Source organism: Hypomesus transpacificus, chromosome 5 (genome assembly GCF_021917145.1).
Source record: "Hypomesus transpacificus isolate Combined female chromosome 5, fHypTra1, whole genome shotgun sequence".
NCBI lineage: Eukaryota > Metazoa > Chordata > Actinopteri > Osmeriformes > Osmeridae > Hypomesus > Hypomesus transpacificus.
The window spans coordinates 3,496,385-3,523,461 of NC_061064.1; the positions used below are offsets into that span (position 1 = coordinate 3,496,385).

At 43.3% G+C, this 27,077-nt stretch overlaps 4 protein-coding genes and 1 long non-coding RNA gene across 7 annotated transcripts; 3 read left to right on the plus strand and 2 right to left on the minus strand.

The window, feature by feature from the left end:
- The first annotated feature begins 390 nt into the window (after positions 1-390).
- On the plus strand, positions 391-4,394 carry LOC124467938. Its single transcript, XR_006956127.1, has 2 exons — positions 391-494; positions 3,802-4,394. It is a non-coding gene; the product is annotated as an uncharacterized LOC124467938 (long non-coding RNA).
- A 621-nt stretch (positions 4,395-5,015) lies between these two features.
- On the plus strand, positions 5,016-7,418 carry LOC124468220 (trafficking regulator of GLUT4 1-like). The gene is made up of 3 exons (XM_047020871.1): positions 5,016-6,199; positions 6,349-6,472; positions 6,563-7,418. Exons 1-3 carry the CDS (start codon positions 5,798-5,800, stop codon positions 6,574-6,576), a joined length of 540 nt encoding a protein of 179 aa, XP_046876827.1. The 5' UTR covers positions 5,016-5,797; the 3' UTR covers positions 6,577-7,418.
- Positions 7,419-7,509: 91 nt separating this feature from the next.
- On the minus strand, positions 7,510-11,916 carry LOC124468219 (Golgi SNAP receptor complex member 1-like). 2 transcript variants are annotated; one of them, XM_047020870.1, is made up of 9 exons: positions 11,869-11,916; positions 11,374-11,488; positions 11,142-11,232; positions 10,788-10,895; positions 10,415-10,506; positions 9,536-9,610; positions 8,204-8,233; positions 7,969-8,051; positions 7,510-7,798 (listed from the first exon to the last, which is right to left on the minus strand). In XM_047020870.1, the coding sequence occupies exons 1-9, from the start codon at positions 11,894-11,896 to the stop codon at positions 7,674-7,676; spliced, it is 747 nt and encodes a 248-aa protein (XP_046876826.1). In that variant the 5' UTR covers positions 11,897-11,916; the 3' UTR covers positions 7,510-7,673. The 2 variants fall into 2 exon arrangements, with proteins under 2 accessions (XP_046876826.1, XP_046876825.1); XM_047020869.1 differs by having other exon boundaries at positions 10,415-10,530.
- A 930-nt stretch (positions 11,917-12,846) lies between these two features.
- Positions 12,847-15,348, minus strand: LOC124467992 (beta-crystallin A1-like). Its single transcript, XM_047020537.1, has 6 exons — positions 15,299-15,348; positions 14,783-14,872; positions 14,283-14,401; positions 14,004-14,145; positions 13,666-13,808; positions 12,847-13,490 (listed from the first exon to the last, which is right to left on the minus strand). The coding sequence occupies exons 2-6, from the start codon at positions 14,846-14,848 to the stop codon at positions 13,343-13,345; spliced, it is 618 nt and encodes a 205-aa protein (XP_046876493.1). The 5' UTR covers positions 14,849-14,872; positions 15,299-15,348; the 3' UTR covers positions 12,847-13,342.
- A 2,479-nt stretch (positions 15,349-17,827) lies between these two features.
- unc119b (unc-119 homolog b (C. elegans)) lies at positions 17,828-26,294 on the plus strand. Of its 2 annotated transcripts, XM_047020381.1 has the most exons (6): positions 17,828-18,634; positions 23,307-23,420; positions 23,538-23,637; positions 23,793-23,965; positions 24,108-24,255; positions 25,623-25,817. In XM_047020381.1, the coding sequence occupies exons 1-5, from the start codon at positions 18,337-18,339 to the stop codon at positions 24,218-24,220; spliced, it is 798 nt and encodes a 265-aa protein (XP_046876337.1). In that variant the 5' UTR covers positions 17,828-18,336; the 3' UTR covers positions 24,221-24,255; positions 25,623-25,817. The 2 variants fall into 2 exon arrangements, with proteins under 2 accessions (XP_046876337.1, XP_046876336.1); XM_047020380.1 differs by having other exon boundaries at positions 24,108-26,294.
- The last annotated feature ends 783 nt before the right edge of the window (positions 26,295-27,077 follow it).

The window sequence follows — 27,077 nt, forward strand, 5'->3', positions numbered from 1 at the left end:
AAATGTCCTAGTGAAGGAGAGAGGGAGAGAGAGAGTTTAATGACATGGCCCTCCCTAACTACATAATCACAATGAGGAAAAGCACACGCGTTCATATTGAACTCCTGACATCTACAGAGGCTAATAACACTCCTAAACCAAAGTTTTATTGGACCTGCTTGTCTCATGGGTTGATTTGTTCGAATACCTGAAATTCTAAATGAACAGATTTTCTTAAATCGCAAATGTCATTTTGCAGATTTAAAGCATATTTTCAACCCGCCTAAAATGGCATGTCGGAGTTTGACATTGGTTAAAGTGCAAGACATTCATATTCCACGGGTAGTGTACGTCCCACGTCAGAACTGTATTTTGACTAGCCATTCTCATTGGTCCGCTGTGACAGACTGCGTCACTGCGCTGCCAGCTGATCGGAGCAAGAAGCCGGGCGTGTGATCGGGACCAGAGTTCCGAGAGGAGGTCTACAGAATTCTCTACTCTCCATACAACAAAAAGTAAGCTTGTTTTCATCGATTATACTGTTGTATGTTTGCTAGAAATGAATTGGTTCATTATTATGTAATGCCTTGTCGCTGGAATGTATAGGCGAGGACATGTTATGACCGAATAGGTTTTAGCTCGGTGGTCAAGGTGGGGCCACGGTTAGGGTAGTCACGGTTTAGCATATCCTTATGGATTAACTCTGTTCTTGTTAGTATTATCCTTTGAGCATACTTTATGACCTACTTTCTAGAAACTTAAACATTTTTTCTTCAGGTGTGAAATCCGTCGTATTCGCCGACTTGCGGCTACTGGTCAGAAGGTAATTTTATAAACTTGGTTCAACAAAATTATTGTGTATATCACCGCTTTTCTAAATGTAGCCGTAGCCTCATAGCCTACTTGCAGTAACCTAACCTAGATTCACCCAAATATAAAGCAACATGTAGGCTAGCCTATAACCGATCAATTGAAGATTGGCCTGTAGGCTTTTGCCAGAAAATCGTCAAGATTAGGGGTGCGCCGGGGACGCGTCCTACTCTGGGGTAAAAAGTCTGCTACAGTGCAAACGTATGCCTAAATTGCCACATATTCTTTAACGTTAGAGCCTGCCTAGCATTCTAGGCAGCGTAGTCTTACGAGAGACTGTGAAAATGACTATCAGTTATCGTTGCAATGGTCTTATATAACCCTAGTAGCCTACATCTGGAGTTTACACGGCAGCAGTAGGCCTAGTGCGCTAAATAGAAGCCTGTGTCCCTTTGCGAGGGGGCGTGCGCAGTATAGCCCACGTCCATGTGGACCATGAAATGGGGTGCGTAAAAAATGTAACTTTTCCGCGAAGACAGTTGCATTAAATGTTCCCGTCACTGACATAATGTATCAACTACTGCAATATGAATGCCCATATTTGTACAACTGAAGTGGCGACTTGCACAACTGGGAAACACCCTTCATTCCTGTTGCGCGTATAAGAGCCGGAGGGAAAGGAGGGCGGGGTCAACCGGACCTGTTTATTCGCACAACTCCAGAAATGTGTCTCAAACTATATAGCGCAAACCTAGGGCATCAAACCTTGTTTTACTCGTTTTATGTCCAGTCCTATTCAAATTCTACAGAGAAAGAATACCTTCTGTATCTACAGCAGCAAGGGACTGACTCTATATTGTATATCTAAAATGTTATCAAGATTTCGAATCTGGTGTGGAGACTAGAAAATCCTCTAAAATGGTGCTGCAGTGTCTGCTGTTTCTGAATGGCTATTATTGACTGGAGTTGACTAGACCTTATAGAAGCCACCTCCTTGTCTCTGTGCCCAGATAGGAATGATCAGTCTACAATCTAGGGTCAGCAAGCACATTCTCGACAGGGCCACACCCTGCAGTAAAGGAATGCACCAGAGAGAAGAAAAAAAGGATTTCAGCAACTTAATCTGAATAAAGCACTAATGTACTATTGTTCAAAAGGAATAGAGTAGAATAGGGCATATGCATATGCATGTGCATGCGGTGTATACCGCAATCGATGTGTGTTGCCAAAAATGAATGATGGTTCTAAATGCAATCATTCCCTGTTCCAGCTGAGCCCTGTAACCACCCCTGGGTGTGTCCTTCCAGCATCTGAGGTCCATGCAGACACCTTGACCTCTCCCTCTCTCCATCTTATTTTCTTCTTGGCCCTGTTTTTCAGTCATATTCTCTCATCTTCTTCCATTGCTCTTTCTCTTCTGCTTTCTCTCCCCCCCTCCCCTCCCCCCACATCTCTTCCCCCTCTCAGGCCTTCCCTTTTCTCATTACTCACTCTCTCATCATCGTTCTTTTCTCCCTGCTGCTCTTGCTATCAACCGTAGTACGTCAGTAGCCCCATCTCCTTAACCAGGCAATGATTCAGCATGTATTTGATTGCTAACTTATATTGCATTATATTTTATGTTGGGGATGCATGAGTCAAGGGCAAGTCTCAAGGTCCTCCAATTGCTTATCCTGTGGCATGCCCAGTCTTTCCATTCCCTCAATACTAGAACGAGAGAGAGAGGGAGAGAGAGAGATAGAGAAAAAGAGATAAGTAGACAGTACGGGAATTAGGGACAAGTTTGAGGATATATGCATATTGAAAAGGATAACCCCTTTTCCAGAGTTATAGATTTAGAGGCCACTTCAGCTGCAAAGAGGGATTATTGAAGAGAGGGGTGAAGGGAGTGGAAGTCACAAACTTTAGAGGCCATGGCAGCCAGATGGAATTTCTAACATACGCAACCGGAATTCCAGGAATGCAGGACAGTGTGATTTGACCATGAAAGAGAGACAGGCAGAGAGAGAGAAGGGGCAAGAGATGGAAAATGGCTTGGTCTAGTGAGATGAAGGAACAAAATGAAAAACAATGAAGAAGTTCCTGTATCCCAGTAAGTTAAATAATGTTTGGCCAGCTCTTGACTATGTGTGTGTTTGTGTGTCTGTCTGTCTGTCTGTCCTTGAATAGACAAGCCTAAGCAGTCAGGTGGTTCAATGAAAAACAAGTTTGTTTCCATGAAAGCTCATGAGTAATGACATAATAATCTGTAAATACATTCTTGTAGACTACAATGACCATGATCATTCCTGATAAGAGAGGAGGACCAAACCGTTGACATTCATTATTGGAGGTTCCAAATCACGGGTGTATAGAGGAAGCAACAGTATCATTTGTTTCACTTTGACTTACAGCACTGTGTTTGGTCAGTTTCTTGCTGTCCGCCTATCACATGTTTTGGGTCACTATCACTCTCAGGCATCCTATGAAGCGAAAGCCCATGGATTCACAGATGTCTGTCTCCCTGAGCAGGAAGTTTACTCCAGTGACTGACTGCCTTTCTCTTTCTGTGCAACCATGGTAACCGAGATACCCAATGTGTGTTATCGGACGTCAATTCTGTGATTTGGATCATTGTAATAAATATGAAGCGAGACAGCAGACACTGAGATGATGTCTGTGGAACGAGAACAAAATAAGTGACACAGGTTCCTGGCGGTGGCCCTGGAAACCGTAGACAACATCAGTTTATGTTCATCTAGTATAACAGTAGCCACACTGACACATCTTGAGACCCATTGTTTTCACTGCTGTTTTTTTTATTTTTATAAAAGCGACAGTACCTAGGCCCACTTTGTAAACAGCAGGCCTAGTTGTGTCTCAGGTGCCCATGTGCATAGTCGTTCGACTGCATTATGCTATGGGAGCCAGCTCATTTCGCACAGTCTGCCTGTATCACACTTATCACTGGCATGTGACAGCCAACTGACAAGCAATAAAAAACGATATTCTCCTCTGTGTTTTTATGTGCAGGTGACTATCCCCCGGCCTCATCTATGAAGAAGAAGAACTCGAAGTGACTGGCCGACCCTCTGGTCCAAACTCGGGCATTTCTACATGGAATGGTTGATCAATGCTACCGCTCTTCTTCTGGTCCTTAATGGAGGACTGACTACAGCGCATGCCTCTGCCCCAAATGGCTGACACACAGCAGTTCTTCACTGGCAAGCTTTATGTTCCTGTACACACGCTAAAGCTGCCAGCTGAAGAACTGCTCTGGTCAGCTCTCATTCAGACTGGGGACGAGGTCAAAAGAGGGATGAAGAAGAAGAAGAAGAAGAAGAGGGAAGAAGAAGAAGAAGAAGAAGAGGGAAGAAGAAGAAGAAGGATGAAAGAGAGGAGAGACTCACTTGATTATTTTCAGTTTAAACAGGCAGCTGACTGGCAACCCTGAGTGACTATTAACATACATATTTGAAATTCAGGTCCATTTATCCATGAACAGCTGTGTCAAACCGTTAAGATGTGAATGATTCATTTAAGTTTAATGTACCTTAATCTGCAGACGTTGGATTGCCTTCATAGCTGTATTGTCTTTTCCAATAAAGTTGACCTTGTGAACCAAATATTTGTCCAGCTTGTTTGTATGGAAGTATAAACTCTGCTCTACATTCAGGAGGAAATATTTTGAACAAGGAAGGAATTTGATTACAAGGAAGAATGAGACAAATGAGATGGCAAAGAGAGAAGTAGCAGTAGTGATGGGTAAATAACAGATGAACAAGTGGTTTTTAACATGTATTTTTATTTAACCTTTATTCAACCAGGAAGAACTCGTTGAGATTCTAAAGGGTGCCAATACACAATCAACAATTATATAGCAACAACAACAACAAAAATCCGGATGAAGTTCATTACATTCGTATTCACTTCATCCTTGAGTAGTGTTGAAAAGAAGGCACACAAAAATGTCCATACTCTTCATTTTATCTTTATCATTATTGTATTACATTATCATTGTTCTAATTACTGCAGTCGCATTATTATTATGTAAAAAATATGAAACTGTAACATTTCACCAGCAAATCTCGATGTCAGGATGCAATGGGTACAACATCCCCACTAGATGGCATAAGCACTCAAGGAAAGGTTTACGTCTACAGGTGTAACCCCTTCATCTCCTTGGGTTAACCCCACAATCACGGATACATTCATTTCAGGAAAGCCAATTACAACTACTGGGCTAGTACTTTAGCATTAAAGAAAATATTAAAGTATCTTATTTCATTATAGGGTCAACAGTAATTGAATCGTACTATTACGCACATTCTTTCATTTTCTGTTCATGTTTTCATGTATTGGTGTATTTTATCACACAATGTTAAGTCGGCAGTACAGTAAAATAGTACACCATACTTTGTTGTGCGTTGTGGGGGTCGGTTCGCGAAGGCCTGCTGTCATAGACTTACTGTCCCGTATTTCACCTTATTGAATCTGGTCGCCCTATAACTTGTGCGCACTCTCTCTCTCCATCTCACCCTCTCTTTCTCTGCACACACATTATGCCTACTCAAACACATCAGAAAAATTCACTGCTCCAGCTGTCCTCTATATCTGATGTCACTATAATTAACGGAATGCGTTCACCGCGAGACAGTATTTGGTTTGTTTTTGTTTCTCATATTTTCAACGCTGTTACACGCCTCGTGATGTGAGACAGTGTGGTTAACTGGGATGCTGCTTAGATATTCAGTTCCAACCGTAGGTGGTTCCGTTGGGAAGAGAGGGCGTGTACTGTATTGATTCGACATTGAAAGCTAAAAGGAGACATTAGTATCTGGTTCAATGCAATTGTTTAGTTTCCAGCTATTTTGTTGATTTTGATGACCACTCAAACGCGAGGACACCTAACGCGACTAGCCCTAACTGGTATTGATAGCTTACTCTTTTAACACAAATAAATCTACTTTGGACAATCGAAACATTTGGCGTGGAACTCGACGTAGAACACCAGCTCCAATAAATTGTTATGGCTATTAACACCGATGCTACGTTTGGAAAAAGCGCTCTTGGCGAGAGGGAAGTTTCGCATCCCACAGATTTCCAAGATACGGAAAAACTTTTGAGCATTATGAAGAACGAACCAAGCGGGCAAAGCAATCTCAAACGGTCCGACTCTTTCTCCCTCAACATGAGAGGCAGTATCCGTTCTCTTGATGCGGACCTAACTGGACACATGTCGCCGTTTAAGTCAGGATCCGTGGGAACTCTTGGGGCCCCACCCGTTTCACCCACCCGTCTCAGCTTAGGCCCAGCGCTCTCTCCGTTGCCACCAGATGCTGAACCACCGAGCTACCTCTGGCTGGCAATTATATCATGCTTTTGTCTTTCCATCCCGGTGAACATGCTTGCACTGTGGTATGCGCACGTGGTAAGTTCATCATCTAAGACATAATAGTTAATGTGCGTGTTTGTGTGTGGTGAGACGTGTGTAGATAACCTTTCATCTCTCTGCCTGTATGTCGTCCGTCATCTTGTGTGTAACTGTGTTTCTCGCTTTCTCATAATCTTTCTCGTTAGTCTCGATCTGTTCTTCAGACTGGGGATGTTGAGAGTGCAAGAAAGTCTGGGCGTATCTCTCTAGCGTGTAGCTGCATCGCGATCCTTCTGGGCGTGGGAATATATACTTCCATAGTGATCTCAGGTAAAGCCGGTGCTGGGAGAACATACACATTTGTTCAAAATGTATAACATGGTGTAAACCAACAACAAATGTTCTCTCTCTCTTTTTTAGAGACAAGCGTGTGATCCTAGTCGTCTCCGATCTTTACCACATCTACGGTGAAACTGATGAGCATCAATTAGATGCGTTGAAGAAATTACCATCAGACTTTGTGTCCAGAGAGAAACATGCTTCAAAATAGAAAAAGAACAGTATACAATCAAGACTAGCTTAAAATATTTTGACCTGAATTTGAAAGCTGCAAGAATCCTGATGAACAGGGGCGCCGTATTGGGGGGAAAAGTTAGGACGATTATATTTTTATTTTTTTGTTGAAAAACTAATAGAAATTATCAAATGTTTTATATCTTTTTTAATGGGGCCCAAAATTCCTCTCTCCGCCCTGGCTGATGAACCAAAGAGAAAGAGAGATTGTTATGTTATCTCTCTCTTTTCCCCTGGACTGAGAGTAAGAGTGTAATTTAGGAGGGTAAATCCTGAGAATGGGTTCCTGTTGAGATTAGTGATGGTTTGTGACAACCCTGCCTTATAAATCCACCCAGTGCCTGTTGGTTTACAGTTTCTTGTCATAATGGTTTACAAAGTGGTCCAGTTGAAGTCAACTGGTGAACAGAATTGGAGATTTTTCATTATGGACCAAAGTGTTCAACTTCCTTATGTCATTACCTCCATCCTGTATCAGTTTAGAATATATAATGAAAAATATGTAAGGAGAATGTTTACCTATGTCATTTATCTGTATGCATTGTTCTTGGCACTCTGATGTTGTCGTTTGTAAATTTCTATCATGGATTGTCTGTGCCATATTTTTGCACGTCAAATAAATTTTAACAAGCATGGAACATATAAGTGTACACCACGTGAAGCTTCTCACCTTATCCTGCCAAGGAATGGACTCCTCTCACACCTTTTAGGGGCAACTATTTATCCCAATTTCCAGTTATGCCTGCCAAGAGTCAGCTTTTTGTATTTTATAGTAACCCAAAAACACAAGTAAATCTCCAAAAACTTCATTTAATCCATACATAATATATTATAAAACAAACATATCAGATAAAAATATAAATACATACATTTGACAAGAATGTTTTCAATTGCGATCAATTCCCTCAGCGCAGAGTAGATGAGAGCCAGTTTGTCAGTGAAAATGTCTGCCAAGGTGTTAGTGAAAGGTGTAGAGGAGCAAGAGGAAGGTGCAGACACCAATAACGCCACCAAATATTATTGAGTCCCTCCTCTTCCTCAAGTTGATTCGCTGGATGAGGTTGTTTATGGCTGGGAAACGATCTGATTGGCAGGTGGCCAGTAAAGGAAACATGACTAAATAAAATAGTGGTAAAATGTAAAAAAGAGAAGAGAAATTTGAGCACTTCTAGTTTTATGAACAAAACACATGCAAGACCCTATGTGGGAGTCCTTTTAAAGTACTTAAGGTGGCTAGCCACAGGGAAGGATACTGGACAGAGTATTGACCCTGTTTTGAACAGACCTCAGCATCCCTCGCTGAAGCGTCATGTTCTCCTTGGTAGCCATGGCAATACTGAATTAAGAGAAAAATAGTCACTGTTATTTGATGAAAAGACACTCGATGTGTGTGAATATCAAGAGGTGTAATTGTAAAAAAAGAAAAAAAAAAAAGATATATTATTGAAATATTATGACATATTGAGATGATGAGAAAGAAAATCTTACCTTATCGTGTCATCAATCCGTCTGTCCGAGCTGTGAAGAGGAAATCATTGTGAGAAGAAAAAGGACATTTTACTGTAAGATATTTTAGTGGGCTCCACAGCCACTCGTGAACACCTTAATGTCTCCCCTGAAATGACATCACTAGCCACGGTCTCCTCTAGCACAGAAGCTACTGGAAGCGATCATTGGGATGGGTGTCCATGATGGCAATGCTTATGCAGACAGGGCCAACAGAAGCCCCAAGGGAACACTCAACCCTTGCCAACAAGTTAATCATGATCTAATGACACACACACACACACACACACTCTTGAGCAAATGGACACACGCTCACCAATGGTTTGAAGCCTTCATCATCCTGAAATCTAGGAAACAGGAAACAGTTCTGTATTGTACCCTCTCTCTCTACTGAGTCTCAAAACATGTTAACCACTCAACAGCTTCTAATGCAAGAGATAACTCATCCATCCAACTACGAAGGAACAGTTGCTACATTGCTACAGTTGCCATTAGCCATTAGGACTAATGACTGACACACAAGAGACCAGGCCTTCAGTCCACCGCCTGGATTCAGCCTCTCACAACAGCAGGGAGACCAGAAATCAATACGGCAACAGTGCTTGCTCCACTCTCCTCCCTCCATCCATCCTTCTCTATATCCATCAACAATTCATTTCCTCTCCATTTTGCCTTCTTTCTCTTTTTTTCCCCCTTTGCTTTTAAAATGTCCTGTCCTGCCCCCTCGACTTATCCACCCTTTTGTATCTCCATAGCCCTCAAGCTTTGCTTTGCTAGACTCATTTCCAGACAAAGAGCAATGGGTGGATATGAGTGAGTCTGTCTATTTAGCCACACACACTGTGTTGAGATACGTTGTTATTCTACCTGTCACACAAGGAAGGCGAGGAAAAAACGACCCGTAAAATTGGTTGAATTGTTGTGCCTTCTCTTTTTCTTATTTATGTGTATGATTAATCACTTGCAGTACTACACAACCCCTAATGAGAAATACTATTAAGAAACCACGGTTATATGTAAGCTGCCATTTTGTAGTCTCACAACAGCCATCAGATGTCACTGTTGTAATTGACCTGGAGCCAACCCTTGTTCTGATCACACTTTAGCCCCCGACAAAATACTGCTCCTAAACCATACACAAACTTCCAACTAATCTTAACACCAAACATCAATTAGATGGAGATATGGCTGATAATGCAGAAGTTACGGGCCTGTACACCTGAATAAACTAGGCCTGTGCGTTTTGGTATTCGTTGATACTCTGAAGCAGGTTTCCACTTAGTAAGCTTGGTTCTGATTGGTTCATCTCCTTACTTCCTCAGGTGTTCGTGTTCTTTCAGTAATAGTTCACTCCTTCTGTTATTCACCCCTGTGCCACTCTTATATGACCTGAAAGACAGACAGGGAAGGGGAGGGAAAGAAATCGTGAGTATTTTACAGTGTCAGTTTGGCTCATTTACCAATAAAATAACTGCCCAAAACCTTTTCTTTATTTCTCTTTCTCTCTTTCACACACACTATTTCCCTCTGCTCGATGCTGCCTTCTTCTTTCACAATAAACTGACACCGACTATCAGATATTCTGCATTAAGCCTCTTAAAATCTCAGGTTTACATCTCTTCCACTTCTATTACCCATTACTGTTCACACTAGACACTTCTGCTCCATCCACTCACCACAACTACGTATATCAATTCATCCTTCCCTTTCCAAAACCCTCTCTAATCTATTCCAATGCACGGCAATTTCTCCCTAGACTATACTCTCTGCTTCTCTCCAGCCCATCCTGCATCCCTGTTCTCTGGTCTCTGGCTGCCTTTCTCCCTCTCTCCCATTGCTCTGTTTTGCTTCCGAGGAGTGGGTCAAGATAAGGTAGTAACTCTGAGGCATCTCTGCCTAAAAGCCTTGTGGTCTGATTTACTGGAAAAGGGGGCACTTAACACAGGAATCCCCAGAGATAAGGGGATGAAAACAAGTGGAGAGAAAAAGAAAAAAGGGCGGAGTGGAGTAGGGGATGATGAAGAGAGAAAGGGAGGAGCGTGAATAAATCTGAGACGATACGGAAATAGATCCGGGAAAAGATAGTGCCCCCTAGCGGTAGGTGAGGAAGAAGCAATTTCCTCAGATCGATGTATGGTGAAGTCATATAGTATCAGGAATAGAGAAGATGGATTGCATGACTATGGTACTTACTCTATGTCTCTGTGGACAGACCCCAGCAAGTCCTCTCGCTCTCTCAGGCTAAGAAAGCTTCCTCTTGTTTTGTGGAATTCATGGGTGTAGTCCTGCAGCGCAGGGACGAGGTAGTGCTACAGATTAACAGTCACTAAGGACTTCTGACTTTAAAGATATCTTTAATGGGGCATCTTTGGGCAGTCAAAACTAACAGCTAACCCACAGTGACACCAACACAGCGATTTCTTTCACTTACTCTTATTCAAACTAAACCCATTCTATTGAAAATGTACAGTCACCAAGGAAGGAAAGTTGAGAGACATAAAGAAGAGCAGATGGGAAGTGCAACAGGGAACAGACGTGGATATACAAAGCAGTACAGAATACTAACCAGTAGGATGTCTCTGTGTCTCTGCAAAGTGTGCATCTGGGCAGTGTTGTGTGACGAGGTTCCTGGTGTACTAGTGTATTCTGACATCATGTCATTCACACCTGTCAGCTAAGAGAAACACAGAAAATGGGTCAGATCCCAACCAGGCTACAACCCTCGTCTGGACAGCTCCTGACAACCGCCATGACAGACAAGGGTGTCATTTATGTGAACTGCATCGTTATCATCATCAAACTCCCAGGACAAAGGTCATACAGGCCTTATATAAACATTTATGAGCACCTATATAACAGCAGGAAGTGTGTTGATACAGGTATGGTACAGCCCAAGAGGAATTGGGCTATGTAGCCTCACCCTGGCCAACAGCTGCTCCAGTTCTGTAGTCACGGTGTCCAGTAAGCCTGTGCCATTCTGAGAACCCGCCAACAGGGGTAACGAGTCTAACCTGTCAGGGATGGAGGGAGGGAAAGAAAATAACAGAGAGGTGGAAATGAGCTGGCATGGATAAGAATTGAGACACCAAGTGCCACATGAGAAATTGTTGGTAGGTGACGTTTTAATGATTAACCTCGTATGTATGCGCTACCTGGTAACTCCATGGCGAGGATCACGGGATGTAGTGTAGCTGGTACAAAGCTTACTGAAGGATACTATCTTAAGGTCCAGCTCGTTCTCCAGCTGCCTGGCCTGCTTTCGCAGGTCTACACATAAAGCATTACATAGACTCATGCCAACAGGTAACAGTTTTACCTTACACATTCTGTAATCTCTCCGTTGTAGCTAATGCTGGCTATAAATTACCAAAGTTACAGCATAAGTAAGGCTAATCACTAAGTGACTGCATAAATACAATAGGGAAAAAATACGATTTTAACTTGTTCGCACTGCATGTGCGCTGTGTAGGTACTGTATGGTGGACTCAGAAAGCCGACTGTCAATGTAGCGAATCAAAAGCTGTAGGCTATCGGATAAACGGTTTAACTGTAGGATACTAGATACTTTAAGCTATACATACGTTTTCTAATTTAGCCTACTAACACCAAACTAGAAATGTCGATATTTAGGCTACATATCAGTTTACCTTCCCAGTAGTTGCTGTCGGTGGCCATATTTGTTGATGAAATGAAACTTCCGTGTAACGCGTCAAAGTGACAGTCAGCATTAAGTTTTCCTCGGTTGAACAGCGGCCTCTCGTGTCTTGTGCCGAGACGTGAACCCTAAAAGTCTAATCTCGATTAGAAGTTTGAGATCGCTCTTCCATGTATAGGCCTAAAAGTTTGATATGCGAGATTAATTTGCATCTTGTTTACTCAGACTACTTAAAAAAGTTAGGCTATAATTATTATCAACCAGTATTTCTTGGACTTCATTTTATGCAACTTTTCCTTCGTTTTTCTTGTTTCCTCATAGTTTTAAGGGTCCACTCTCGTTGACATCCCATCCCTTGGCTATCCAATACGTGGCCTTGCCAATGTTCTGACGGATAAGCTTTTGTAACGTTTCACTCAATTTCTTTCTTGTAGTTTGCTCAGGTTGGCAATGTCTTGTGGATCACACAATAATTTCTTACGGTGTAACCTTATATTAAAGTTAACAAATGCTCTCAAAAATAATTCTCTCCAATTTGTGATCGAAGATATTTAACGGATAATCAAGCAGCATTGGGGTAGGGGGTAATACATGGTCAATCTGAATCACTTTCTTACCCTGTTCAGGTAGGCCTACTACAGGGTTTGATACTATAGGTCTACTTGGAATCAACAGGCAACCACTATCCCTGCTAGCTGGCGGTACCACATGGTGCGATAGGCCCTAAACCTTTTCTGTGGCCCAGGTTTATCGGTCATTTATTTGGAGCAACTTTTTAGTGAACTATTACAGTGGGATTTTATTTGAGCCATTTGACTCAAGTAGGCCTAATTGTGTTTTTTTGTAAAGCTGGTCATACGTTTAAATATATATATTCTGACCAGCAGGATGACAACCAAGCGTGATACACTAGTTGGTAGGGTAGGACACAGGTGTTAGATGCCATTCAATGTGTAGCTATTCTCACTCCTTCTTTGCTCATTTTCTTTATTCATCAGTCTTAAACAATGGTGATCATGAAAACCACAGTAACAGCAACACTGATGATGATGGTGGTGGTGATGGTGGTGGTGATGGTGGTGGTGATGGTGGTGATGATGAAGAAGACAATGATGATGCCGATGGTTTGGATGAAAAGGAGCAAAAGCCCGAGGTGTTTCGCCGTTCCGCAGCCAGCCTCTGGAGTCGTGGATTCACGTACACGTTACTACTCTTTCTCTCAGTTCTGTCATCCCCATGTTCTGTCTTTCTTGAATTCGTTCTTCCTTTCTTTTTAGAGATGGGTTTTTTAAAAAGTGCTGTGAACACGTGACGCCGGTAAGCACCTGAAGCCCGGCCTAAGATCCTGCTTGGACTAGCCGGACCAGCGGAGCCGGGAAGGGCAGGGGAGAGGGGAGGAGGAAGAGGGATAGAGGTGGAGGAGAATAAGGAAGAGGGATAGGAGGAGAGGAGAAGGTGTTTCCTGCTTAGTGCTGAATCCTCCTGATGGACTGGATCTGGGGAGTCTGGGAGTGGGATCCAAACTCACGGTAGCACTTGTACTCTCCACTGTGGCAGTCGCACTCCATGATGTACTGGTAGCCACGGAAACCGGGGAACTGGTAGCACACCCAACTGTGTAGAGAGAGAGAGAGTATGGGAAAAAGCCATCAGATTTGCAGTCCATGAGAGGATAGAGCAATCAACAGAGAGAGCAATCAACAGACAGATAGGACAGATATAAAGCAGTGACTTGCTTGTGTTGTCAAAGGGGTTTTAAAACGGTGTAGTATAAGAGATTGGTACTTACGCTCCGCTCTGGATATGCATGGATCCCACCTCGTTGTGCATCCATCCCATGGCCTGCAGGGAGGGGTAGTCATCGCACAGCTCAAACTGACGACCCATCATGTTCTCCTGCTCGTAGATGGTCATACGGGACTCCTTGTGGCTCTGGGTACAAAAGAGCAGGAACAGTTCAGGTAAAGTCCTTAAATGCCCCCAAATCCTCAGAGACCCTTCAAGAGATGGTATGCATTATATCTTGCATGAATGCAATGCATTATTATTAATAGACGCAAGTTTGTAGTAAAATTGTATTTTCGAAATTGTCATAATGATAATGTGCTCGGCTTGGAATAGACTTACAGCTGAGCAGATGGGCCTGAAGGAGATCATCCTCTCGATACGGTAAGAGTTGCTGCCCATGTAGGCCTCGAAACAGGGGTAGTCACCCTTCTCCAGGATGAACTGCTGTCCGCAGAAACTGGAGTGCTCATAGCCAACCCAGCTACAGAGATACGAAGACACACATCAGACTTAACGGTTAAGTGTTTTGTATGTCTCGAGAGAACAAATACAAAGACAAAAAACAAAGAGTTCTCAGAACTCTGTGCAGTAAAAGATTTTGAGTTTTAAGAAACTTACGCTCCACACTCGACCTTCAGGGAGCGGATGTTCTCCATGCCACACTCCATGATGTTCTGGCAGCAGGCGGTGAACTCCACACGCTTTCCCTGGAACCACTCCTGGTCGTACACGGTGATCTACACACACACACACACATACATACACACATATGGAACCGTCATACATGTTTCTTGCAGGTGTAATTCCTTGAGTAAATGTCTTGAAATGAAAGCATTTTCAAGGCAAACTCCACCCACCCTATACTTGTGTCTCAGCTGGTCAAGGTTTTTTTTGTAAGTGTTGGGGTGTAGGGCTTTGCTGGTTAATGTAAGGGTTTGCGAGTAGATGTATTTTCTTGGCTGGGATTATTCATTTATTAGAAGAACTGCAGTCATAGTTCTAGCCAAATATATTGTGGTGGTGTAAGAGAATTGCATAGTAACCAATACTAAGACTGTAACGCTTAATGACAGTAAGTATGGCTGATACAATGTGTACAGTTTCTTGTGTAGGCTCACCTTCCATGGTCCCATGGGCATGGGGTTCATGGGGTTCATGGGGTTCATGGGGTTGGTCTGAGCCATCTTTTTCTATATTTCAGCACTGCCCTGGAGAGAGGGAGAGAGGAGTTGTTAGGATTTAAATAAAACACAAACTGTGACATTCTCAGGCAAAACAAACATTAGCACATAGATAATCATTTGCACATATATTTAAAAACTGTATCCAGTCATGTTTTTCTTAGTAGCAATCATTTTCTCCCATGTATCGTGGATATTACTTTTGTTCAAGCACAAAGAGACGTGTTAAACAGATAAGGTAAACAGAGATCTGCCCTTTTTGATGTTGTTTTTTTATGTACGCAAGTTAAAGTCATCTGGATTTTGAGGTCTAAGGCCATTAAGGGTCCAGTATCTGACCCAGAAGGAGCCATACAAATCCTACTACACACTGTAACTGCTCTGTGCTGTAATGGCTCCTCTAAAAACTTGACAGTTTCCCCTCAATTTTGTGCAAAGGCCAATGAGACCTACCTAAAATGGTGAGCTTTGTGTGTCTCGGGAGTTCCACTGAGCGGTCTGCCAGCCTAGTGTGTGTGGGGATATATATATACCCCCTCGGGGAACAGGGGCCATGAGAGAGGCACGCCCAAGGTGGTGTCAGCACTTTGCTTTTCTCTGGCCATTGTTTTTGGGATTACACACACATACATACACAAAGAGAGTAGGTGTCTATGCTGCACTTCACACACACACACTCACAGACTCACACAACGAGGGGTGCATTCTATATGCCAGGTACATAATGTATGCCCATGCATACTGTATACTGTCATGTCAGGATTCACAATATACCCCTAATCAAGAGTATGATTTACTTCATGCCTTTTCTTAGTTGTATTGGGGCAAGCTTGATGGGAATGAAAACTTGTCTTCATTGCAATCATTTGTGAATGACAGCACCCAGTTTTAAATGACATCACTGATTGTGACTGAGACCAGCAGGATATGGGGCGACAGGGCAATGGAGGGAATTGGAACTGCCCAGAGCATGGTTTGGATAGATTTAAATTGACTGGCACACCACTGACACTGCTTTGGCTTTGGCTGATTATGTGTGATGGACAGTATCACTCGGATATCAATAAAGTGTTTAACAAGGGACAGAAAGTAAGGTTTTAACAATATGGAAAGAGAATGAGAGATACAAATTGGATAGATAGAAAGGATTTTAGTAATGAGAAAGTAGTCACAATGATTTCATTTTCTCACAGGTAAGGATACAGTGCAACTGCATTGGATGTTCCATGCACAAAAACAAACCCTTTTTACTTTGTATTCTTCTTCATTATTTATTCTTTACAATGACTGAAGAATAATAATACATCTAGATATATTCTTCATGTACTATAAATAACCCAACCAGATACATCTTTTGAAATATAGTCAAAGGGGAGAGAGGCCCTAGGCCATATACGTTCTGTACTACATTTCTACAGCTCTCCCTTCAGTCATTGTATTGCTAAAGCAAACAAGCGGAGACTGAACAAAACAGGCCTGAGAGACAAGGGCTCCACAATGCTAACCAGCTAACAGAAGCCACCACCTCCTCTACTCTCTCCGCCTAACAATGAGCATGTAGGAGCAGCTTACTGAGGTCAGCACATTGCCCAGGGCTGTGAGTGTGAGTGTGAGTGTGTGTGTGTGTGCACATGCCTAGGTGTGAGTTCACGGAACGACATTAGCATATATTCCTGTGTCGTGCGTGTGTTTTTGTGTGTTTCTGCTGATTGCTGACAGCAGGGCCATGAGTGACAAAGAGACCAACACGGTCAGCAAACCTATGGAGTAGGCCTGTGGGACTATACGGTCCATCACATAAAAACATACAGACCTTGCAGACATTTGACCATAACCATTCCAAAGAGGAATGGCAATCGCACATAAACAAATGTACGCTACAGAAGTCCATGTTGAGTGCAGTTCAGAGTTGCCTCAGACAGCTCGTTTTTAGTCTTGTTGGTCTGATTCTCTGAGAGCTTTTCTTAATAGTCCATTCCTACACTGTCCTGCTTGGTCATATTATGTAGTCAGTCCATTCTTGTTCTCATGAATGCAAGAGGAAAAGTATCTCAATTCTATTTTCATAAAAGTGTTTTCCTTAAGATCAATTTTTCAACAGTTCAAGTCTTTTACAACAGCAAACCACTATGAAGAAAGGTACCCAACCACACTGGCAGACATCAATTAGTCTTTGGCCATACCAACTGGGATTGCAGTCCATGGCTGGCTGGTATTGCAGTATGTGTGTTTAGCCTCTAGAGAGCAACCCCTCTTCCAATGCACTGCAATGTCTTGGCTTGTTATGTTTTAGAATGGAAAGGCATTCTAGAACAACTGTGACATGTCAGGTTTCTTCTATGGCATTTCAGATTGCCAGGGATCTCCCAAACTGTAGTTTGAATTCAAATTTTAAATGATGGAGTCCAGTATCAAAAACACTCTGGTTGTTGGTTGAGAATTAGTTCACAAGCAGTTTAGAAAGTTCCACTATTTTCAAACGTAAACAGCAACATACACTTTTATATTTTAATCGATAAACTTTTTGCTCATCAGTAGGATCAAAACCATGCAAATAACTATGCTCATGTGTTTTTTTCTGTCTTTAAAGGAACATATTCTCTTCCTGGTCCGTGATAATGTAAAGAAACTGAGGGTGTCTGGGAAAGATACATAATGTCAGGTAGAAATGTACATTCGAAATTCCATAAGACACAATGAATTCGATATTATTTCATTCATTGATGATTCATTAATTTATTGACAAACTTGAGCTGCCCATCCCTTTCTCATTGAGACAGGCCATTCAATTTTTATAAAAAGTAACTTCAAATGTATGCTAATTACAAACCATTGCAATTAAGTCTATTAAGCTCCAATTACCAGACACCTATGGTGGTTACACACTAAGCAGTCTACTATAAATGTGATAGCTAAAAGGTTACGGTGGATGGAAATGGGCTACAGTTGTAACACTTTTTGAGTGACATCAGAAATGGACCATACCATAGTTGAGAGGGGAAAAGGGGCGCAAGGCTACCACAAGGGACTATTAATGCAAGCTGCTCACTGATCATATGAATCATGATGAGTGGGTGGGCAAAAGCCGTTTCGTCAGCATTTGCACGTCAACCTTCCCTCCATAACTAAACCATTCGAAGTAAGACGTTCCCCCTCCCCATGACCGTGTGAAACCATCTGTTCGTCTTTGTAAGACAACTGTTTTGTTTTGGAAAAAAATTGTCTTAAGAATTCGGCAACTCGCCATCTGAACAAACCACCCGCACACAAGAATCCTTGGTCCTTGGCGCTCCGCCGGTGAGTAGGCTAGGTTACGACAAAGACGTGAACTCCGTGGTGCAGCCAGACTCCAGCTCGGAAAGAAAAAAGGGATTTGAATTAAGCACCGGGCATAGACAGCAGCTGTGCATCCTTCGGCGAGGGAGGGAGGGTGGGAGGCAACTGTTTTGTATCTTGCAAGCCCGGGGTAGAAAGGGGAGGAGGGACGGAGAATGAGCTATTCTTGTACTAGTAGAGGCAACAGCCAGGACCCGTCAAGCGCTAAGTCCACCAGCAATAATCCAGGCAGTTGCGGTGGCGGAGATACCGGAGGCAGTAGCAATAACAGCTCCAGTAACGTTACCGGAGGCGGCCAGGCGAGCCCAAACCCTAACCCAACGGCAGCAATGAAAGTGAAGAAAGGCTGCAATTCGACGGACGTGGGGGCCCCGGTGACAACGGAGGACGAGCTGCTTGCCAACACAATAATCACCCCCGAGGATGTATTGGGCTTACAGAAGATCACAGAGAGTAAGTTATTGGGACCGACACACTGCTCCTATCACTCTTTCTTTGCATACACGCTCTGATCTCAAATACCGGCTACATGGGAATATGGAAATGAACAGCAGAATTTGTTTGAGGCAGTGTCTGGATGAACGAGACTCAAGGATTGGGAACCGTGAATGGCTCTTTGCAACACCACGTCTAGCAGGCAGTTCAAATTGTATAATTGATTTCCCTCAGCATTCAGATAGAGCTATGAACCTTCTCTCTTTACAATGTATAGGATATTGTAAACTAAGGACCTCACATCTTTAGGGGTAAAAACCATTCAGAGAGTTAACCTGTCAACAGTCTCGGCTACAATTGAAAGCGGGGGAGAGAGAGAGAGATTGCATGTATGTGCACTTATGTACACAGGATCAGCTGGTCCTATATCTATCCATCTCTGATGCCATAACCCTAGTAACCTCTTAGGGCAGGACAGAGTTAGCTAACAGGTGGCCAGCAGGGCCCTTGACTATTTTAAGTCAAGTATAATACCTTACACAACATCCTGGCTGACAGGTAGAGGAACCCATGACTAGTCCTCAGAGCCTCATTGTGGAAAACTGAGCACTGGAGAGACTTGGTTGTTGCTGTTTGTCCTCTAGACACACACACACACGCGCGCACACACACACACACACACACACACGCACACACACTGAAACTGCTGTAGAACTGCTAAGACAAACAAGACCTCCATCCATCTCTCTCTTCTTCAATGATTCATTTAATCTCTCCAACTCCCTTTCTCTCCTATTTAATTGCTTATCTTCCCTCTGTGTCTTGTCTCTCTTCGTGGCCTGACACCTGGGAGCTTCAGACAACTTATTTTCCACAAGATGGAAGCCAAATGTCTCCTTTTACCCATCTCTGGTCCTGACAGCAGAGACCAAATGAAAGATAATGTGCACGTGTGTTTGTTTATTGGTTTAACCTAAGTGAGGCTTCCCTGGCATAACTGGGCCGAGACGCCTGGGAATATTCTCCCTAGCCCAACGCTGTTATCGTCATAGAAACACTATGGCTCCCAGCATCCTTAGGGGCGTTGGGACTTGCTTGATTTCCTCTGTCACTTAAAGGCATACTTGAATCGCCCTAGCTACTTGTATGTATCCATGGTTACTGTCCAGAAGACTGCATCTACATCCAGCCGTCTCTACCTGATCCTGGCTCCATCCTTAGAGATCTCCTGCCCCTCCACATCTCTGCTTATCCACTATTACCACTATTAAGTTGACCAGCTTCTTAGTCTGTCCTCCTGTTCAGAGCAACAGTTGGTGCTGTTGTGAAGCACCTTAACGTCTTTACTTCATGACACCTATTTACTTTGTGCATACACAACTTTTTATACTCAGCTATACTACCTGGGAGGGGTTTCAGTCTTTTATATCAGACTCGAGTCAATAACTGTCAAACGCACGTTAGAGTGGGGAGAGCCCTCGCTCGTCAGCTGTCAGCATGAGAGGGCTGGCTGCTGGCCTTGTCTTCTCTCCCTCTCTCTGGTCAAGATAAGGGGCCGATCCTCCCCAACGCAGAGAACCACCCGAGCAGCTCCCAAGAAGAAGAGATGTCCATATGTCGTTTTCAGAACCCATGGCTTTCCTCAGTTTCTCATGAGGTAAACCTGTCCACGCTTAACCCTGAATGGCACACACTGGCGAGAGCCCAGCAAACCACTGCTGTTTGCTAACAAATAGTCCCTGGCAAAACCCATGCTTGAGTAAATCTTCCCCATTTCACAACCAAGGAAAGGCTTCGCCCCAGCTTCTCACTGTGACATGTTATATAGCTCTGAGTTCAAGGGTCTAAAATCCCTTAAATCATACAGATTGATAAGTGGGACACTTTTATGTAAAGGTGGGAATACCATCAATGTAACCTATCTCACACGTAGAGTACACACACACACACGCACACAAATAAGCAATGCGTTTTTCAGAAGAATGCCAGTGTATTCGCAGTGACCCTATGTGATATCCTACTGTATGGTTTAGCCCTGCCTTTCCAGTCTTTTCATCAGATGTGGCTTCCCCCCACACCTTATTTCATCTTAAACGTCACACCTGTCTCCAGTCCGCCCTCAGCCCCTTCCTCCAGTCCTAAACCTCACCCCACCTCTTTCGGCTCCCTCCCTCTAAGGTGGATTTGCGTTCATGCGAATCACTAAAGCAGATTAGTCCAGTTGAGCCTCGGAGTGCCTTTATCGCCGTTTGGTTGGCTGCTCAACATTTCCCAAACTTGTTTTTCTTACCTACCTTTTATTCTCCCCAAGACATAATGGCCAATCTTCTGGTCATTCTTACTCTCTTGGCTGACCTGGAGGAGGATTGAAGTCATGATAAATTAATAAAGCAAGACTTGACAGTGAGTCACGTCAAAGCAGTATCTACTAGAAGACCGCACATAATAACCCTCACATCTACAGTGCCGCTGTCTGCAGCATTCTGTCTTTACCCAACTCTCAGTGCCATATTCTTGACCAGACAATGGGCTCACTTCAAGTTGAGTTCACAGTTTTACGTGTATTTCCAGCAGCATCCTGATTGGCTTGGAGGAACAAGGACTCTCATTGGTTAAAGGGTCATCGGCGAGGTTATAATGATGCCACTAAACTTTGAAAGTGATGTCATACTCCATATTATGATCTGAAAGGCAACCATTGTGTGTGGGAGGCCTGGTGACATGGTTTAGTTTCCATGCCAGCATGCCTATGTGTTTTTAATCCAAAAACAGTCTGTTGCCTCTAGTGTGCTAGCCCCCCCTCTTTCTCTGTCTCTCTCTATGTCTCTCTCTCTCTGTCTCTCTCTCTCTCACCCCCTCTTCAAGCTAAGAGGAGACACAAACACCCACTCCTACCCCCATCTGGCTAATCTCTAAGGATTAGTGTTTAAAAATGGCTTCAACTGTCCCACAGTTCTGTCTGGCTATCAACCACCCTCGTGCACCACACACCACATGAGTGATCAGGGAGCGTGGACGCTCCCTCAAAATATGTCCTCTTATGTTCCTCATGTCAAGAACAGCTGATTTTTGAACAGCTGGATTGGGTGAAAACACTATGAATTTGATCAAATCAAATAACAAGGGAAGAGAAAATGACTTGAGAGCAGAGTCGTATTTACTGAATGACGGGGTGTGTGATGTCTACATTATTGTAGAGAGTCCTCTGTGTCTAGGAGGATGGCGGGGCCTGCTTGTCGTGCCTGTTCTAAATCTGCTGTTGCTTGTTGCTAGGTGATTGTGACGGATCAAGTGCAGTAACGTATGAGAAAATATGAAGGCTGTGTCTGTGAACTTGTACATGTATGTGTGGTGTTTCGTGTCAGCTTGCGTGATAGCAAGTCAGAAGCCGTATTTGTGGTGAGCTGTTGACTTCCTGTAGTTGACTGTTATCAGAGATGTAACACCAAACTTTATCAACTTGACTGTGGTTTGGGTTTGTCTCTCCTTGTGTTTGTCTCCCCTGTCGGCTCTCATCTTTGTTCAAGTATGCTTCTGGTGCGTGAGAGGAACAATTTCAGATATTTATTGGTTTCATATAATAATTGCTGTGATGGCAGTGTGCCAGACTTTACATAAGAGAATTTGCAGCATCTCCAACTCTCTCTCTCACACATGCGCGCTTTGGCTGCGGTGTGAACTGGAGGCTAATCTCTAAAGACCTGTATGTGTGTACCACCATCCTCTGTGACTGATAGTGGTGTATGTGTATTGGTGGGGAGATGTTTGCTTTTGTGAATGTCTACTGACGTGTGTCTATGGGTGCATGGGTGTTAATTTGTGTGTGTGTGTAGTTGTGTTCGGTATTAGGTAATAGGCGGAGTGTGAGAACCTTGATGCAACGCGCTAAGGCTTGAGATGTAACACAGAAGGACAGAAACGAGCACACACACACTTGCTGTGCTCGAGGGCATTAGAGAGCTCCATGGAATCTGTCAGACGTGGAAAAGACCCTACTGCTTGTGTGGCACATCCACATGTATTGACTTGAGCCATTCAGTCTGTAGAATAGGATTGCCTAGTGTTGGCAAAGAAAGTGGAGGCCACCTTCAGACAGAGAAACGAGGACACCAGACTCAACCACATGAGACAGCTGCTCTGAACCCGCACACACTCACATAAACATATATAGAGATACAAACAAGAACTGGTTATGAATGCACATAATGACGTATTAGCGGGAAGGGGTGCAGGTGAGATCTGGAGCAGGCCGGGCGTAAGCCTGGGCTCTCTTAGGTCCCCGGATCCAAGGGTGCTCCTCTGTTGTCAGGTCCTCTCCCCCACGTGATGATGAGAAGAGCCTGGTGGAGGGAGGTTAGCTGAGGTAACAGATCTTATGGTCATGACGGATCTGTTGCTACACCTGCCATGGGCATCAGGGCTCCCAGGAAGCAGGAAGTCAGACCTGCAGCTTGGCTAGGGAACACTAATCAGCAGTGACACTACCTAGTGATGGCAGGAAGGATTAGAGTACTATATATAACTGGATGTGTGTGTGTGGAGGGTAGGGGTGTGCTTCTGATACCATGCAATACATCTAGATATCTTTTTGCAGGTTTCTGTTATATATTAACACTCCTTTTTTGTTTGTTTTTGTTTGTTTCTCCCCTTCCCTCCTGTCTTTCTTTCTTTCTCTTTTTCTCTCTTAAAGACTACCTGTGTGGGCCCGATGAGAATGTGTTCAATATTGACTTCACCAGGTTTAAGATCAGAGATATGGAGACGGGCACCGTACTGTTTGAGATCACCAAACCCCCTTCCGCAGGTGAGACGCGCATTTAATTAGGTTTTACGTTGATTAGATGTAAAAAATATTTATTGTTTTAAACTTTTGACCCCCCCCCCCTTACACACTCTCTACTTCTCTCCCTCTTTGTGTCAGATAAAACAGGAGACAAAAGGGATGTTGACCCAAATGCCGGCCGCTTCGTCCGCTACCAGTTCACTCCCGCCTTTCTCCGACTGCGACAAGTGGGCGCCACGTAAGTGTGTCTGCTTATGCAGGGAAGAGATTAGACCTTTAGGAGAATTTAGCCAAACACCCTCAGACAAAAAGTCAGGAACACATTCATCAAGGAATTACAGAGCTAAGGAGCTTTGAATGTTACAACTGTCTCTCTCTCTGTCTCTCTCACAGTGTGGAGTTCACAGTTGGCGACATGCCCATAGAGAACTTCAGGATGATTGAAAGGCACTATTTTAGAGAGAAACTGCTCAAGAGCTTTGATTTTGAGTTTGGCTTCTGCATGCCCAGCAGCAAGAACACCTGCGAACACATCTACGAGTTTCCTCCTCTGTCCGAGGATGTCAGTGAGTAGACACACACAAGCACACAGGAACCCCCTATCTGAACTGTTCAGTCAGCTGAACAATTTCTAAGAGTTTATGTGCAGCCAGTGATCCAGGGCTCTGTTTGAACACGGACTGACTGTGTCTCTATCGCCCCCTGCAGTGAGAGAGATGATCCTGCACCCATACGAGACGCAGTCAGACAGCTTCTACTTCGTGGACAACAAGCTGGTGATGCACAACAAGGCAGACTACTCCTACAGTGGAGGCCCGTAGGGGCCCTGGCTGGCTGACGGAGGGACAGATGGATGTATGGACAGACCTAGGGACCATGTATACACCCCTCTGCTCCCCTGCTCTCCCCCCCATCCTAATTCCCTCCTCCATGAAACAGCTATGGTCCCACTCCTCACAACAGCTCTCAACACAACCAGAGACCAAGCTGTTTATGTGTAGGAGTGTGTGTGTGTGTGTAGGTGTGTGTTTGCGAATGTGCACACTTGTACATGCGAGGGCATCTAGATGAAGTTTGTTTGCGATATAAGAGTCTGGGAGAGCACACATGCACGTACACATGCACAAACAGACTTGGTCAGACACTGCCATTGATCCAGTAGAGACTGTACCAGCGTATAAGTGTGTGGTAGGGTGTGTCTGAGTAGTCTCAAACGATATGAAAGACCAGCAAGGCTCTGTTTAGGACCAGTTGACAAATGAGAAAGATAAGGCAAGTGCTATTTCTTCAGATTCTCTGAATGTGTGTGTGTTACCTTGTGGATGTTTGTGTGTGAAAGTTGTTGTGTGTGTTCCTGTCAATATGAGTCTCCAGCATGACAAAGTCAATTGAACTTGAATCTTTTCCCAGATATTCACCTCGACCTCTTACAATAAGCGCAGTACACAGACCATCACATTTGTTAATCCGTATAATCGAAAATGTGTCTTTGTAATGATATGGTTCTCCTCAAATCAGTCGTGTTCCCAGTTCAGATACAAGGCGTATATTACATTTTAGATGTGGTAGCAAATAGACTCGTTTAGAGCCATCTAATCATCTTATATGTCCTGCTGTGCTGAGAGCATAACATTTGAATGGACCTAAAGATAAGTGATAACTGTTCAAAAGAAAAGGGGATTTTGCCCTTTGTGTATCGTGCTGTTTGCGTGTACCAGCAGACCCTCCCAGCGTCCTTATTCACCTGACGTGTGCGATTAGTCTTACAATGCAACCAACGTTAGGTACCGACCACATCCCATGAGGATTTATACAAATTATGTCTGTTTGTCTCTTGGCATTGGGAATATGTAAATCTCTTTTATAGGACAAAAAAAGGGAAACTTGAAACGCTTTACTGATACACGGCAATGTCTTTTATTTGTATTTGCGAGGGGAAAACGTAATGAATCCCGGTCTGGAATGTAGGATGCTTTTAAGCATTTATTCTTCTGAAATGTCCATATCCTCTCTTCCTTGCACTCTCTCCGTCTCCTGCTCCTCTCTTTGTCTGCTCTGAAAACATTCCAGAGAGTTTAGGACCTGTGTGTGTGTTTGTGTGTGTGTGTTTAGCAGACAGGTGGCGCTGTCCTTAACCGGACATATCTTGACAGTCAAAAGTGGCTTCCTATCCTCATCAACTTCATTGTGGTTGTAATGACACTGAGGGGTTAGATGGGTGACACACAAACTTCCAGGAAGCATCTATCACATTTGCTTTCATGTGTCCAGGTTGGTATGTCACTGGAAGTGTAGAGATCTAAACCTTCAAGGCCACAGTGTCACCTTGCGCTCTCTCTCTCTGTCTCTCTTACTCTCTCTGTCTCTCTTACTCTCTCTGTCTCTCTTACTCTCTCTGTCTCTCTCTGTCTCTCTTACTCTCTCTGTCTCTCTTACTCTCTCTGTCTCTCTTACTCTCTCTGTCTCTCTCTTACTCTCTCTGTCTCCCTTACTCTCTCTGTCTTTCTCTGTCTCTCTCTCTCGCTCTCTCTCAGGAAATCTTTTGTTCTTTAGGGCTGGTTAATTGTCGCTCATTAGAATGGGAGACAAGATCGTTTAGTAATCATTTGGGACAGTGTGGACACTGAACTGAAGCGGCTGGTTTCCCTGGTGTCTGAGGTGAAAGGTGCGTCTGAGGACACTGTGGCCTGATTGGTGTAGCGTAGTGCCAGCTGATGGAGCCTAACCTTACTCAGCCACGTGGGGTTGAAATGGATGAACTTGAATGACGATGTTAGTCAAACATGTATAACAGATTTATTTATGATTGTGATTCATGTTAAATGATTTTGAAATAAAACTGTTCAAATATGTAAAGTTTTTGACAGTTCAAATGCCAGTCTTGGAAAGCAAAAAATAAAGGTTTATGTGAATTTTTGAAATAACAATGGGTTTTGTCTTTGTGTGTGTATGTGTGTGCACACCAACCTATTGGTCTACAGAATAAGTGTTTTTTACATGTATTGTGTAGGATACTTTTGGGGGGGATAGACAAAGATCAGTCATTTAGGAAACATACAGGTATTTTATTTCCAGAGTACAAACAAAAATGCTTACAATATTCTACACCTGTGAATGGCTAAACATGGGTTCCATCTGATTGTTTCTTATGCAGTGTCATCTGGGAGCCTGGGATTTTGACAGTGTTAAGTCCCAAAATACAATTTATAACAGTAACGCACCCAGATAGGAATTGTTACTGTCATTTACCCTGAGATGCAATGTATTGTATGTTCCTAATCCAACAAAACAAACAATGATAATAAAATATCATCGATCCTTTCATTTACAAATATATATAATACAGTGATATGTTATGAATCAGAATTATGAATCAAGCAATTGTAATGAACAGTGGGACAGAGACATATACATGTATTTACAACTTCAAACTGAAGCATAAATTAATATATCACAACATGTGATTTGTTAAACATGGACCTCCTCTATAGTCTGAATACTTACACCTAAGGAGATCCATATGTAGGTATTAAATCTAGGGCCAGTTGTGGCCCGTGTGATTTGACATTTTGTTCATGTTTTGAACATGACCAAATGTTCATGTTCACACCATATGCTGTGGCCCTGTCCTATAACTGATCACTCGTTCTATTCTCCTTTCTTTATAAGCTCTCTCTC